Source organism: Trichechus manatus, unplaced genomic scaffold, assembly GCF_000243295.1.
Source record: "Trichechus manatus latirostris isolate Lorelei unplaced genomic scaffold, TriManLat1.0 scaffold00111, whole genome shotgun sequence".
NCBI lineage: Eukaryota > Metazoa > Chordata > Mammalia > Sirenia > Trichechidae > Trichechus > Trichechus manatus.
This window is the reverse complement of record NW_004444047.1, coordinates 1,182,066-1,197,712: the sequence shown is the minus strand read 5'-3', so window position 1 is coordinate 1,197,712 and position 15,647 is coordinate 1,182,066. Positions and strand designations below refer to the sequence as shown.

The following is a 15,647-nucleotide window of genomic DNA, read 5'->3' as shown; positions in this document are numbered from 1 at the left end:
GCGCCCGCGGCGGCCCAGCAGCGCGAGAACGTTCACTGGGAAGAGCGCGAGGGCAGCGAGGGCAGCCAGGCCAGGAGCGAGGAGGAGCTGCGCAAGGGCGCGGACTCCCGGGCCGACTGGGGGTCCGAGTGGACCGAGGAGGTGAAGAAGCAGCAGGAGCACCAGCTGCGCGCCGAGCTTCTGGAGCAGTACCGCGCCCTGCTGGTGGAGCGCAACCGCTACCAGCGCTACAACATGTACCTGCAGCACAAGATCCAGGACTCGCTGCGGAAGAAGAAGGGCGTCGAGGCGGCCGAGGCGCCCGACAAGGGCACCGAGCCCGAGGCCCCCGAGAAGGAGCAGGTGTACCTGCGCTACCTGGCCGTGCTGGAGGAGCTGAAGAAGCAGGAGGCCGACGACCTGGACTGGTTCCGCCAAGAGCTGGTCCAGCTCAAGCAGCAGTGCCAGGAGAAGCTCACCCGGGTGGAGAAGGAGTGGCGCGCCTTCCAGGCGCTCAAGAAGCAGGTGGTGCTGCAGGCCCTGGGCAGCTGCCGGCTGCGAGGCGGGCGCCAGGCCGCCTTGCGGGAGGTGGAGCAGATCCAGGCCCTGGAGGACAAGAAGGAGAAGGAGATGAGCGCCGTGAGGCTGGAGAATGTGCAGCTGAAGCAGAGCCTGGCGCACTTTGAAACCAGGATGAGGACGCAGGAGGACCTGACCGAGGGCTTGCTTCTCATCGATTTTGAGCAATTGAAGATTGAGAACCAGACCTTCAACGAGAAAGTTGAGGAGCGCAACGAGGAGCTTTTAAAGCTGCGCAACAAGGTGATCAACAACGTGCAGATCATCACCCACGTGAAGGAGAAGTTACACTTTGTGGAAACGGAGAACATGTACAAGAAGTCTCAGGTTTTGGAAATGGAGGCTCTCGTGGCCCGGAAGAGAGACATTCTGACGAAGACAAAGCAAGCGCGCGACAGGCTGCGCCTCGACAATGTCGGGCTGAATCAGAAGTGCGGGCTCCTGGGCAAGGAGTCCCTCCTTCAGGACATGGAAGAAAAGGTGGACAAGACGGAAGTGCTCAACCAGCGCCTGGAAGCCCTGAAGCGCCACCACGCGGGGCTGGCCTTGTCCTGCAAGGGTATGAAGCAGAAGATCAGGGAGGCCAAGGCCTTTCTCCCCTCTTGACGCTGTGGAGGAGGAGCTGGCCAAGCTTTTTCATCCTTCATTAACTTTGAGTCTCCTCCATCTGCTGTCAGTCTCTGAAAGGCCTGTGGTATTTGGGGTGGAACACTTTTGTATCATAATCTCTCACTTCCACATTAGTGCTGAGTGCAAAATTGGGTTAGCAAACAGTTTTGTACGGGGTGAAGCAAAATGGGTCCAGAGAAACAAACAACGGGGATGGTCTAATGTACCTGAGTGCTCATAGAAAGGTGCCAAGAGCCCTTTTATATCTGAGCGGTTGCACAGTTTCAGTGACCCAGAAAGAAGGAATACCGCTTCTCTACCTTGTGCAGGGTTTAAAAGTTCAAGACATGGGTGGGTACCAAAAAAATGCCTGTGCATTAAAGATAATAAACTCCCTTTGAAGTTGTTAAATTGTGTTGTCCTGATTGACTGTCTCCAGTGCTCACAGATGCCCTTAGATTACTCCCAGAATTACTTAAGCTGTTCTGTATGCAACTAGCATTAGCTTGTGGGTACTGCAAACAGCCAGGGAGCAGGTGCCAAGCAGGAAACTCACTGCTGTACCTTCAGTGTTCCTCTCCCAGGAAAGGGCCACTGTCCACTAACCGTTACTGTTTGTCTCAGGCTCCATGGCCGACTTCACGTCTAATGAAACGGCTCGTGGGACCCTCTAAGGAAACACGCTCTCCGTACCGAAAAGGGCAGTATGGTTTTCCAGTGAGAACAAAATGATTGCGTATGGTGTATTTTGCCAAGTGTGTGGAGGGGTGCCTGCTGACGTCCATAAGCCTTTTTTTCCCAGCAAGATATTTTCACATCTTGACAACAGGACCTTCACTATGCATGTGTTTCTCTATGGAACATTCAAGTGTCTGTTACTCCTCGTGTTAATGTGAGAACTACACACTGGGTCTCTTCTAACAATCTGGAATCAGTGATTAACACTTTCCATTTTCTTTGATGCTGCTGCAACATGGAGGTGGTTTCATTTCCTCTTAGGTTGAATTTTGAGATGTGCAGATTTAGAAGTATCCCCCTATTCCTAAACTTCAGTGGACCATAAGGAGGACAGTCTCTAGACAGACGTTACCGGTGGCCGGCAGTGTCTGAAGACTGCCTGAGAGTATCTCCTGGCGACATGATCTTACTTTCTAATGTGTTTTCCCTTTGAAGCCGATGAGGGTTGGTTAGAATTCCTCTTCTAACGTCTGCAGCTTGAATACACTATTTGTGATAATACTGTGACTAACCATCCCACGCAACTGTAACCCTGGCCGGGGCAGCTTTGACTTCCTGTTTCCATTCTGCTTGTCAGCTACCATTTTGTTCTCTACCCTGTTCTTCTAGGCCATAGTGAACTTAGTAGCTCACTGGCAAATAAATGGGACTTGGTTTCTTTTGGTGCCTCAAACTAGAAGCCTTAGGCGCCCATTGTGTTTTTTGGTGGGTGGGAGGCTTCCGAGTGATGTTGCCAATGATGCTCGTGACCTGCCAAGCCAGTGGTTTCCATCATACTACTGTCCTTGATGCCTGTGGCTCACCACGGGGACAGTGGGCGTTTTCAGCTGATTGGACCCATCAGCAATGACCCAGATCCAACCAAATGTTCCTTCCATCAGTCTTGAATCTGATAACAAGCAGATTTCTCAGAGCACAAAGACACAGGAGTTTGAGGAGGGTGGTGTTGCTCTAAGCTGCAAAGCAAATCTGTCCTGAGTAAATGAATACATATTTAGCAATGTTCTCTCAAATGAGACTACCTCATGCTGGAGACGGTGCCATCAATTAATCAGACGACAATCTTCTGTTGACTGCCTTATAATGTGGTTCTTCCTAATTAAAGTATAGGAAAGCTCTTAATCATCAATTAGCAATCCATTCACAAATGGTTTCTTAGGATGGGTTACTTCGAAGGGAGAATTCCACAGACCTTAAAGCATTCTCTACCCACAAAGTCTTAATGAGGTGCTCTCGGTGGTGCTCTGAGCCCTGGGATCGTTGCTGTGATTGTTTAGGTAGACACCTGTACCCCCAGGAAGACAAAGCTCTAGAAGGCAAGGAGTGCTGGTTCACAACGTTCCCCAGAAGCCAGCGCGGTCCTGGGCCCCTGCCTCGCGTTCACTGTAGTTGTAGGATTGATGCACTAATGTAATGCGAATCTCGTTCATTTTCCAAAAATAAGTACTACCTGAATGGCTATTATGTGTCAGGCACTGATAATTCCTATGCTGGATTAAAAACTAATTGTATTGAAAAAAAAAAGTTCGAAAAACTGTCACAGCCAAGAGACGCCTCAAGAGATGTGATGGCTAGATACGCTGGTGTCCTGGATGGGATCCTGGGACAGGAAAGGGGCGCTGGTGAAAACCAAGGAAACCTGGATAAACTGCAGGCTGTACTTAATACTAATCCATCGATACTAACTTACCGATTCTGACAAATGTACCACGTTAATGTGGAACATTAATAACGGGGAACAGGTGTGGGCTATATGGGAAATCTCTGTACTGCCTTCACAACTTTTCTGTAAATCTAAAGCCATTCCAAAATAAAAAAAAAATTTCTCATGGTTTGAATTATGTCCCCCCAAAAATGTGTGTATCAGTTTGGCTGCGCCATGATTCCTGGTACTGTGTGATTTTCCTATATGTTGTAAATCCTGCCTCTATGATGTTAATGAGGGAGGATGGGTGGCAGTTGTGTTAGTAAGGCAGGACTGGATCTACAAGACTGGATTGTGTCCTGAGGCAATGTCTTGAGATATAAAAGACAGAAGTGAGCAGTGAGACAGGGGGACCTCATACCATCAAGGAAGCAGTACCAGGAGCAGAACGCGTCCTTTGGACCGGGGTCCCTGCGCCGAGAAGCTTCTAGTCTGGGGGAACACTGACGAGAAGGCCGAGAGAGAGAAAGCCTTCCCCTGGAGCTGACACCCTGAATTTGGACTATGAGCCTACTTTAACCGTGAGGAAATAAACTTCTCTTCAGTAAAACCATCCACTTGTGGTGTTTCTGTTATAGCAGCACTGGATGACTAAGTTTATTTAAAAAAAAAAACCAAAAACTAATTGTAGGTAGGAAGAGGATCTCCCAAGAGCAGAACCAGGAAGAGGACGACAGGGAGGCAGCCTCCAGCCACACAGAGAAGCACTTCGTGGGAGCCGGCAGTCCAGTCCCCGCAGGGGCCGCCCGCGCCAGCTCCCGGGGGACGTTAAAGAGGGATTCTCTCTTCTTTTTCCTTAAAAAAAAAAAAAAAAAGTATTTGAAGTACATTACAGTGGCACAGTGGTTAAGTGCTTGGCTGCTAACCAAAAGGTTGGTAGTTTTTTTTTTTTCAAATTGTACTCAGATGGTTTACAGAGCAAACTAGTTTTTCCTTGAACAATTGATACACATATTGTTTTGTGACGTTGGTTGCCAACCCCATGACATGTCAACATTCTCCCCTTCTTGTCCTTGCCCCTGGGCTGCTGTGCCCCATTAGTCTCGTTTTGTTTTATGGGCCTAATCTTTGGCTGAAGGGTGAACCTCAGGAGTGACTTCAGTACTGAGCTATAAGGGTGTCCGGGGGCCATACTCTCGGGGTTACTCCAGTCTCTGTCAGACCAATAAGCTGGTCTTTTTTTGTTAGAATTTTGTTCTACATTTTTCTCCAGCTTTGTCTGGGACCCTCTATTGTGATCCCTGTCAGAGCAGCCAGTGGTGGTAGCCGGGCACCATTTAGTTGTACTGGACTCAGTCTGGTGGAGGCCGTGGTAGTTGTGGACCATTAGTCCTTTGGACTAATCTTTCCTTTGTATCTTGTTTTCTTCATTCTCCCTTGCTCCCGAAGGGGTAAGATCAGTTGAGTACGTTAGATGGCCGCTCACAGTCTTTTAAGACCCCAGATTCTACTCACCAAAGTAGGATGTAGAACGTTTTCTATATAAACTATGTTATGCCAATTGAGCTAGATGTTCCCCGAGACCATGCTCCCCAGCCTAAACTAGGATTCGTTTATCAGGGGCTGGACTAGAAACCTCTGTAACTAAGATTATTTATATAAATGCAAAGTAAAGCAGGGCTATAATTATCTTTTCATCTTGTGGAAAAGTAGAGGGCCTGAAACAATGCAGACACTGAATGAAACGAGAGCAATGTTATACGAAAACAGACAAGTTTTTAACAAATTGCTGAGTCTGTGGAATAAAGGACTAGTTTTACTGCGAGTCAGACGGCCTTTGTCCTTGGCTCCGGAGGAATAACCTGGAGTAACTGGGGTGCCTTGGTCTTGGACTTCTAGGCCCCACCGGGGGATCTGTGCTGGTGAATGGGGGCTGGCCAGACCAGAAAAGACTCACCTGGGAAGCTGGTATCAACTCACCTCAGGAGGCGTCCTTTAGCCTTTTGTGGAGGACGGACCGAAGAAAGCCCTGAACACAGAGGCTCGGAGAGCTTCTGGTCGGAGAGAGCTCGGGAGACAGCTCAGGAGGGTGGCGTGTCCTGTTAGGACATGGGAGCTCCGTGCTGGGAACCCGCCCAGACCTCGCCCTGGGGTCTCTCTGTATCCTTTTTGGTTGTAATAAATCTGCAGTCGTAAGTATGGTACACTCATCGTGAACTCTGCAAATTACTGCATCCTAAGGGGCAGTGGGAGCCAGCAGATCAGAAAGTCAGGGTGTCATGTGGACTCCCCAGACCTGTGGCTGGCGTCTGCCTATTGGGCAATCTGAAGAATGATGTTCTTTTAACTTGTGAGCGCTGACCCAGCTCCATGTGGCTAGGGTGAGAGTGTGCAGCAGGGGCAGCTGGTGACAAGGATGGAGGAGAGAATGTGGACCAGTCCCCACATTCTGGGGATGGACTTCCTGCCAGTCCCCCTCCCGCAGGGCCCCGTGCCGCCCCGAAGTCGCAAGGTTTCTGTTGTTTGCTGGTGGCACCGGGCCTGCAGGAATGAGCCAGGCACTTGCCAGATCCCAGAGCCAGAAGCAGCCCTTGTCGTCGGCAAATAAAGTCATCGCTATTGACTTAGTACCACCTGTGAAAGGTTTTAATGATGTGAGTGGAAATAATGCTTTCTTTTTTTAGAATAAATTTGTCTGCAGTCCCAGTTTAGATTTTTGCCACTGGTGTTGGATGCCAGTCCATAAAGTAATATTATAATACACCCCCATTCGGCACTTTCTGTGTTTCAAACTTTCCGATGGCCTTGGTGTCCAAGCAATGGGTCAAACACTCAGATGCCATGTGAGTGGACCGACTCCCATTTAGCGTGCCGGCCGTGTCACGGTCACCCTGCAGAGACACAGACTCCAGCCAGACGCGGAAGATGTGTTTCAGAGGACTGTCCGGTGTCTGTTCAACCAACGACTAGATATGTGCATTGCACTGACCGACACATTGCGTTCAGCAGATCTGCTGCAAAGGACCTCTTTAAACTGTTAAAAAGCAAAAATGTCTGCTCGGAGCAGCAGACGAGCCCTCAACCAAGTCACCACCTTCACCCAGGAGCCTGCAGGGGACACAGCAAGAAGGGGCTGGGGGCGTGCACCCACCCATGAAGGAGGGTTGAGTGAACCCCTGGCCTGCTCCACCAGTGGCTGGGGGCAAAGTCCCCTCAGAGGGGCCAGCAGCCTGGGGGCAGGGTGGGGTCAGCAGACCTGCAGATGGACAAGTGCAGTGTGGGCTCCCGTGCATGCCTGTCCCCGACCGCCCACCGTGGCTGCAGGAGCCAGGCAGCAAGGACACTCACCAGGTGGGTGGCTCCCAGTGCCCACCAGGCTCCTCTTGTCCTCACGGCCGCTCAGTGACCAGGGGTCACGAACCCCCATCCCGTAGACTGAGAAACAGCCCAGGCCACAACTGACAGGTGGGGGCACCAGGAGCCCCCACCCCGGCAGTTCCGGTCCAGTCTGCAAAGCCACCGAGGAGGGTCCCAAGGTCACACGCAGAGTGCTGGGACAGTGACCCAGAGTGGGCGTGGACGCACACGGGGCGATGAGGCCACCAATGCAGACTGACAGACACGGGGGCGGCGCGCCGGGTGGGCATGAGAGCGGCCGTCTGGAGGGGGAGCCCCGATCTCGGGGTGCCCTTCTACTTAGAGTGGGTGCCCTCAACTTTCGAGTCCCCTGACTAGATGACCAGGCTTTTTCTTTTTAACAGAGCCTGACATGGGGCTTTTAAACTATTCAGTCAGCAAATGCTCAGGACCCTGCCTGCTGGCTTCAGGGTAAGCACCTCAAGTTCACACCACACCACGGTCAGCGAGCAGAGGTAACAACTGTACATAACTTTTATTTAACAAAACCACTTATTTACAATTCAAAAAGTGCTACTTGAGACACTTCACTAAATAAAATTAAAGGTTGACTGTACAGGCATTGAAACATGATATGTAGCAAGTGTTTCCAGGGTTTTCCATCCACAAACCACTCAAAATAGTAAAAAACTGAGCAGTTAAAAAGTACCTTCGGGGAACATTGTTTCTACAGGAGATTCCCGCAGCTCTTGGCTCTAAGGTACAGCTGCACAGAGGCCCTGGGCCTGGAATCTGAGATCTGGAAAACCTAGGGCCTGACATGGAAACGCGGCCCTGAGGGCATGGCGCGTCCGTCCACCCACAACAGCGACAAGGAGGGAGGCGCGGGTGGGCACGGGGCACCCAGGACACACTGAACCGAGACCCCAGCGGCCCAAGGAGGCTCCCGTGAGCCAGAGGCCTGCTGAGTGTCCCGGGGTTACAGGGTCCCAGCTCAACACTTCAGCTTCTTCAAATGGTGCCATCCGGTGAGGTGCGTGTCCACTGCTGGGCGACAGTGCAGGAAGCTGGGCTGAGACGACCTGGAACACCACATCTGGAGCCCTGCGCCCTCACCCTCTGTCACGACCGCAGGAATGTCTCGTGTACGGTAAGAAAATACACACCTTTAGAGGACAGCGTATCTCCATCATGGACACAGGAAGTGTGCCTGGGGGCTACATTCAATGTGGCGATGCAGGGAAGGTGCCCAGACACCGGGGATCGGCCGCCTCCAGGGGTCAGTAGGGAAAGGCGGAGGCAGGACAGGCCCCCCACACCCGCAGATGCAGCTGCACAGGCCTGGGGGTGAGGCGTGCAGACACAGGCCATCAGGAAGGCAATGTCACAGCCAGGCTCCCCGGCCCGGCCCGGAGTCAGCAACGCTCCCGACACCAGGAACCAGCCCACAGAGGGCGGTCGCCGGCCAGGGCCCCCGGCCAGCTGACCGTCTGTGGGGCCCTCTCCATGATGCTGCCTGTCCTCCTGTTCTGTGCAAACACTGGTCGTCTCTGAACCTGATAACCAAACTCCTTTCTTCACGAAAAGCTCTCAAAATTAGCGAAAAGCTACAACAAAATCCTGCCAGTGAGTCTGGAGAAGACAAGCAGGGCTGAGACTGAGGCACAGAAGCCAAGAGGCTATTGAGACCACCAGGGCCACTAGGTGGGGGATGTCCGGCCCCTGTGGCGGCTGGGGTCACCTGTACGTCACAGCCAGACGCAGAGAGAGAACCACTGGCCCCAGGGACCGGCTCCACGGCTGGTGACATGTCACAGTAAAGGGAGCAGCCCCCCGCTGACCCCACGCTGCGCCCGGCACCCAGCCTCCAGAGGCAGGAGAGCAGGGGGCGAGGTGGGGCAGGCCAGGGCTGCTCTCCCCGCTCCCGCCGCCTCCTCCACCAGCCTGGAAAGCCCGTCTCCGTCGGCGCCAACACCTGCTACTGCTCGGCAAACACGGGCCAGCTGCGGGCCTGGGCGCACGCCAGGCCACACCGTGCAGAGTCGGGGCAGCACGGCAGGGCACCCGCGAGGCCAGGGGGCCCACGAGGATGAGGCAGCACCTTCCCAGGGGCCCGCCTGCCCATGCGATCTGTGGTGGGTGGGCTTCTAACACACAGCTCCCACTCTGGGAAACTGGGCCCACCCCCACGGTCAGCCCCTACTGTCCCTGAGGCCTCCCCGCCGCCAATGTCCCGTAACTTAGCCCACCCCCACTGCCAACCCCTACTGTCCCTGAGCCCACCCCCACGGTCAGCCCCTAACGTCCCTGAGGCCTCCCGCCAACGCCCCGTAACTGAGCCCACCCCCACGGTCAGCCCCTAACGTCCCTGAGGCCTCCCTCCCGCCAATGCTTCCCACGACCACGGCCAAGACAGATTGAGGTGTTGCTCTCCGTTGGCGGCAGAGGCACTGCGATTTAATGAGCTGCTGCTGAAACGGGCAGAGTCAGCCACCTCCCCCGTTCAAGACCCTGCACAGGCCACCGCGCCCCCAGCGTCTGAAGGCCACACGTCAGGGAATCCTTGGAAGTGTTGTTTTCTTTAAGGCCAGCTTCAGTGTCAGGGGCCAGACACGGCAGAGCCCGCTCTGCCCGCCGCCCGCGGCATCGGTCTGCACATGTGGCCTCGGTCTGCACCCGCGGTACAGGTCTGCGCCCGCGGCACAGGTCTGCGCCCGCGGCACAGGTCTGCGCCCGTGGCATAGGTCTGCGCCCGCGGCGCTGGTCTGTGCCCGCTGCGTTGGTCTGCACCCACAACCGCAGTAGGTGTCAGTCTGCGCCCGCGGCGTTGGTCTGCACACAGGACACTGGTCCGCGCCCACACCGCAGCGGGTGCTGGTCTGTGCCTGTGGAGCTGCGGCTGTGCCGACCCGGGCCTCAGTGCCGCGGTGAGGGGCCGCCCCGCTCCATCTCCCGGCTGTCTTTCTGCAGTGCAGTCAGGACCTGCAGACGGGGAGACGTCTGGGGTCAGTCTGCAGCACACATCACACAGAGGCGGACAGACGGACGGACGCAGCCTCCTAACCACCACCCAGCCACCTGTCCATCCTCCACGCTGGCCCCAGTGTGGTCTCCTAACGAGAAGTCCAACCTGCAGCCGCTGGGCTGACATCCTGCCGTCGTCCCAGCAGCCACAGCAGCTCTGTCCTCAGCCTGGCTCTGCCCTGCGTGCCGCCACCAATGTCCACTTCCACACGGGGTGCCAGGCCCTCTCACCGGCCGATGGGGCACCCTCAAGTCTGATAAAGGTGCTGCTTCTCCCCGAGCCTCCCCGAGCTGGCCCCAGGTGGCCGCTTGCGTCCTGGCTCCCAGCTGACTCCTTCATGTGTAACACCCCCCCCCGTCACAACTACTGAGTCGTGCGCGTGTGGTACGTGTGGTGTGTGTGTACGTGGTGTGTGTACACACGTGGTATGTGTGTACGTATGCGCGTGTGGTGTGTGTGTACACGTGAGATGTGTGTGTGGCGTGTGTGCAAACGTGTGGTGTGTACAGATGTGAGGTGTGTGTGTGGTATGTGTGTGTGTACACGTGTGGCATGTAAGTGTAGATGTGAGGTGTGTAAGTGCGCATGGCGTGTGGTGTGCATCTGTGCATCTCACAGGAAGGTGGCAGTGAGGAGCGGGCGAGAAGCCCACCACCCTGATGGCCGAGCCACTACGGATGAAGGCCGTTAGGAGAGGCTGTCCCTGTGCAGGGTCACACCAAGTAGCTTCACGGCCTCTATGCTCCCGGGCCCTGCATGGTTCCGCGCTCTGCTGCTGCCATCCTGAAAGTCTTAGTGACCTCTGCGCAAGGGCTGGGTTGTCGTTCTGCCTTATCCTTTCTTTGTTTACAACTGGAGACGGCCGTCCCTCTCACCGAGCGGGTCCTGCCCACACGGGAGCTGAGGGTGCTGACGTTTCAGAACCGCAGCCCATGCATGGGCCCCTCCGGCCACTAGTAAAACCAGAGGGGCATTTCCTGGTCACCCCAGGCCGCATCGTGGCTGCCTCCCAACAGACCCCGAGAGAAAGGGCATCTTCCCCCGAACAGAGCGGCCTCTGATGGGGACAGAGGGGGAGAGTGTGGGGGGCAGAGTCCCAGGGAGAGGGCACAGCCTTACTCTGGGTGAATACAGGCCCCAGATTGTATGCATTGAAAGGGTGGGGTTTATGGCCCATAAATCCCACTGTGGCACAGCTGTCCGTCCACCCAGCCATCCATCACTAACCAGGCTGCTGACTAGCTCGGGAGGGGCGGCCAACTACGATGGGCCATCTCACCACACAAGCGAACAGCAAGCCTGAGGAAGCCCCAGGCCTGACGACCAGCGTGCAGCAGGGCGGAGGGCCGCTCACAGTGCCACTGGGTCAGCCGGCCACGTCTGCCCCATAGAGACCACAGGACAAAGAGCCCAGATTCTTCAACAGATACAGTGGGAGAGAAAGACGGGGCCTCATCTGGTTCTCGACTCCAACTATGACGCTATCTGTGACATGTGTAACCAACCATGGGAACTTTGAAAACCGGCTCGGTATCTGACACACGGCGTCTGTGACTGTCCTGGGTGACAGCGGGTGACACTGGGCTGAGCTATGCTGAGAGTCCACAGCCTCAAAGACACGTATTTACAGAGAGCGCTGCCTGGGGCCGCCACACAATGCGACAAGCGAGGCGCAGCTGGGGACCTGCGTGGACAGTGACTGGGCCATGGGGTCCAGCGTGTCTGTGGAGTTTGGGATACCGTTTTTGTGTGTACTGAGATGTGCCGTTAATAACGCTGGAACACACCAGGAACAGTCATTGCTTGGCACGCACGGGAAGGCATAAGCCACCACAGGGATCGACAACCAGGACATGATGCTCAGGCACCTGGAGCGTGTGTAGGGACAGGAGCCAGGGAGGCTTCTCCACCATCACCAGGACATATTCGGAGCACCCCACAAGGAGGAGCCCCCAACAAGGAGGATACCTGGGAGGGAGGGACCCCCCCATAAGGAGGACACCCAAGAGGGAGGGAGCCCCAAAGACGGGGGCCGCCCATGCTCGCAGACCCTCAGCTCAGCTCCACCGGCCAAGGGGCCACTAGGGGGCGACGGCAACCCACCCAAGGGGAAGAGCTGGGGGCGCTGGCCTTGCGCCCTCCCTCCCTCCCTCCTCCTCGCTGGCTTTGGCCGTGGATGGCATCATTGTGAGGCCCACAGGCCCTGCACGGCGGCTCGGCAGCTTAGTGCTTTTTGCTTTCTGTCTCTGGCAGCATTTTAAAAAGGAGACAGAAGGGAGATGCTTCCTAACTTGGGGACCCCAGCAGGGTGGAGGGAAGGCCCTGCCCCACACCCTGTGCCTGCCCCCTCCGTCTGTCAGCAACCCAGAGTCAAGGGCGTGCCCAGTGTGCCTCGCCAGGGCCCCTCCTTCCCCTAGACGGCCTGCAGGCCCGCCCCCCTCAAAGCACACTCAGCCGGGGGCTCCCCATGCTCCACGGCAAAGAGCAGGGCCCCTCCTTCCCCTGGACGGCCTGCAGGCCCGCCCCCGCAAAGCACATTCAGCTGGGGGCTCCCCGCGCTCCACAGCAAAGAGCAGGGTCCCTCCTTCCCCTGGACGGCCTGCAGGCCCGCCCCGCTCAAAGTATACTCAGCCGGGGGCTCCCCGCGCTCCACGGCAAAGAGCGGGGCTGCTCACCTGGGCCCACTTCTTGTTCCGGCTCTGCATCTGGATGGTGGCAATGGAGGCGAAGAACTCCTCGGGAGGCAGGTCCTCAGGCAGCCTGGTGAGGAACTGGGCCATGTGGATGAAGTCCATCTTGGCCAGGACGTCCTGGAAGAGCCGCAGCACCCCCAGGGCCGTGCGGAAAAGGAACTCCTCGCCGTCACGGCAGAACACATCCCACACGCGGCAGGCCAGGTCCAGCGGCAGGGACTTGCTGTACAAGGTGAAGATCCTAGAAGCAGGGGGGGTGTTCAGACCGAGGCGGCATAACGGAGGACTCTGCATTCACGTCTGAATCCGTCCAGAACGCTCCAAGTCAGCGATCTTCCTGCTTAGAATTCCATGAAGCACAGCCCAGCCGGCTGTCACACAGCATCAGACACCACGCAACCCTGAACATAACAAATGCTGAGGAGCCCCGCGTACGCGCTCACTCTGCAGTGGACGCCGGACACAACAGTCACCAAGGCACCAAGACAGATGCCACCTCCTTCCCAGAGCTCAGTCTGTCGGGGACAAGACAGTGGCCGGACATCTCAGCCAGCGCACACGCATGCACCACCCCAGGAGGGTGAAAGCAAGTCGGCCCAAGATACCACTGCTCCCCTGAGGTGGTCACGGAATCTAACGGGGAGTCATCCAGAGTTGTGATGGGGAGCCAGCTGTGACCAAGGGCATGGCGATCAGGGCAGGGCTTGAGACAGGGGCAGTGAGAAGGGTGCAAAGCAGGAACAGGGGCCCCTGAGCCGTGAAAGTAGCCGGCAGAGGACTGAGGGAAAGGGGCAGGGAGACATGCAAACGTCCTGAGAACACAGAAAATCCAGTCTTACCAATCGATTAGGTAGATGTCTGGAGTTAAGTTGTTTTTCTTGAAATGAGCAAATAATTTCGGCAAGTTTTCTTCAAAGAATACCTCGAATGCAGCAAAATAAGTCAACATCTGGGGAGACAACGGGACACACGGTAATGCACCAACGGTGAGCACAAGTTCCGTATCCCCCAGAACACACCCACAGCGCAGTTAACACCTTCAGAACCTAGCAGCTCTCCGCTCACGGGCCCGCGGCACACTCCGAGGGCAGCAACCCAGCTACCTCACCCTACCTCTACTCTATAGACGGGAGAACCGGGCCCCGGGGCCCTGCGTCGTCAGGGTGTGACGAGGTCCCACTGTGGAGGTGGTCTTCTCTGAGACCCAGGAACACAGTGCGCTGTCTGGAATGACCTGGGAAGGCAGACCCTGCACCCTCGCCCTTCCAGACAGTGAATGCTAACATGTGAGGCGAGGATCCCAGCACTCTGGCTTAAAGTCACAGACCTCCCATGCAGCTGGGGGAAGCACCAGACCAGAGGACCCGGCCATAGCCCGTCTGTGCCGGCATCTGCTCCTGGACCTCCGACAGGTGGTCCTGCACAAGAACCCACCACACAGGTCGGAACAGGGTGGGAGGCGGCCCCCTGCCGGTGCTCACGGGCTCTGATGCGCTTCGGCATCCTTCGCAGAGAGAGGTACGTGACCCACTGGCCCTCGACAGCAGTGACTCTGCTTCCAGGGAACACTGGGCAATGTCCAGAGACACTGCTGGTGGTCACAGCTGGGAGGGTGGGGTGGGTGGAGGCTGAGGTGCTGCTCAACATCCCACAGAGCACAGGACAGTGGCCACAGCAAAGAACGACCCGGCCCCAAATGTCTGCAGTTCTGAGGCTGAGAAGCCCTGCTGTACACGAAGGTCCCACTCAATACTCGAGTCTATAATTCTCCCTAAACACTGTTTTTACGTTTCCAAAGAGAAAACCAGGGTCTTCAAATTTAACCGAAACTTTGACAGAAATCGTTCTATTACACGTAAAGAGAAAAAAACTAAATTTACATGCAGGAACTGTCTCCAACAGTCACCATCATACATGAAACAAAGTCTAGTTTGTTTTACTTCAATGAATTATTTCAAGAATTAAGAATCTCTTCTCTCCTAAATGTCTTCTCAATTTCTGACCAGTATTTTTCTGGAACGGTATGTTTTTCCCTGTTAACGAAAGTACCACCTGTAAATACGCACTGAGAAAACTCAGGAAGAACAGAAATAAGCAAAGATCGTCTGTAAACACCATCAATATTACGCATATTTTCTTTCATTGCTACACTACTGATAAAGCTATGATGGCATATGTTCTGTGTTCTACTTTAAATTAGCAGTTAATCTCAAATTAGTGTTTTATCTTAAACGCTTTCCCACATCATGGTTCTTTGCCAGCATCCAAATTGCACTGGACGCATTACCAGATTTTAATTAACCCCTCTGTATTCCCTTACACCCCACTGTAGATGGTTCTCATTTTCACGATTACAGATAATTCTGTAACAACCATCTTCGAGCACCATCTTTGTCTTTATTTATGGCTTTCTTGGAAGTGATTCTTAAGAGCAAAATTATACTCCAAAGCCACTCACAGCTATTGATACTTAATACCAATTATCTTCCAAGGTACTCTGCCAACTTACACACCCCCAACAGTCATCGGCCTGGTGGGAGTTTTTAAGTTCATTTATTTTTTTTAACGTGGGTGCTGTGTGAACAAGAACTACTGAACTACTCAGCAGCCCCTAAGCGCTTTAGGAAGAAACCTTTCCCAGCCGGCAGACCCACTCCATTGCTTTGGCTTTCGGTTACTGGGGACAATCAGCTAACCGCAGATGCTCCGTCGGCGCTAACGGGAAAGCAGGGGCCTTTGTCCACTGCTGACTCACCTACAGAGCACAGGCTTGGGGACCCGCAGAAACTGCTGTGTGGCCTCGGCCACATCCCCGCATGCCCCAACCCTGCGTCCTCACCTGCACACGGCAGGGGACCCCTCACACGGCCTCGTCCCCTCATGCCCAAACCCTGTGTCCTCACCTGCACACGCAGGGGACCCCCTCACACAGCCTCGTCCCCTCGTCCCCGAGCCCTGCGTCCTCACCTGCACCGGGCAGGGGACCCCTCACATGGCCTCGTCTCCTCATGCCCAAACCCTG

The 15,647-nt window shown here is 55.2% G+C and overlaps 2 protein-coding genes across 4 annotated transcripts in view; one reads left to right on the top strand and one right to left on the bottom strand.

Annotated features, from left to right (window-relative positions):
- On the top strand, positions 1-1,164 carry CFAP184 (cilia and flagella associated protein 184; the record flags this gene model as incomplete). The annotated part of the gene is made up of 1 exon (XM_004383546.1): positions 1-1,164. A coding segment is annotated over one exon (1,164 nt), but the record flags the coding sequence as incomplete, so codon positions are not given.
- Positions 1,165-9,239: 8,075 nt separating this feature from the next.
- The window catches only part of TBC1D14 (TBC1 domain family member 14), a 93,151-nt gene continuing 86,743 nt past the window's right edge, over positions 9,240-15,647 (bottom strand). For all 3 annotated transcript variants that reach the window (XM_023737972.1, XM_004383498.2, XM_023737973.1), the window contains 3 exons: positions 13,465-13,574; positions 12,608-12,866; positions 9,240-9,889 (listed from right to left, as the gene is read on the bottom strand). In XM_023737972.1, coding sequence (XP_023593740.1) covers positions 9,824-9,889; positions 12,608-12,866; positions 13,465-13,574 — 435 coding nt within the window. In that variant the 3' untranslated portion in view covers positions 9,240-9,823. The remainder of the gene's footprint in view (positions 9,890-12,607; positions 12,867-13,464; positions 13,575-15,647) is intronic.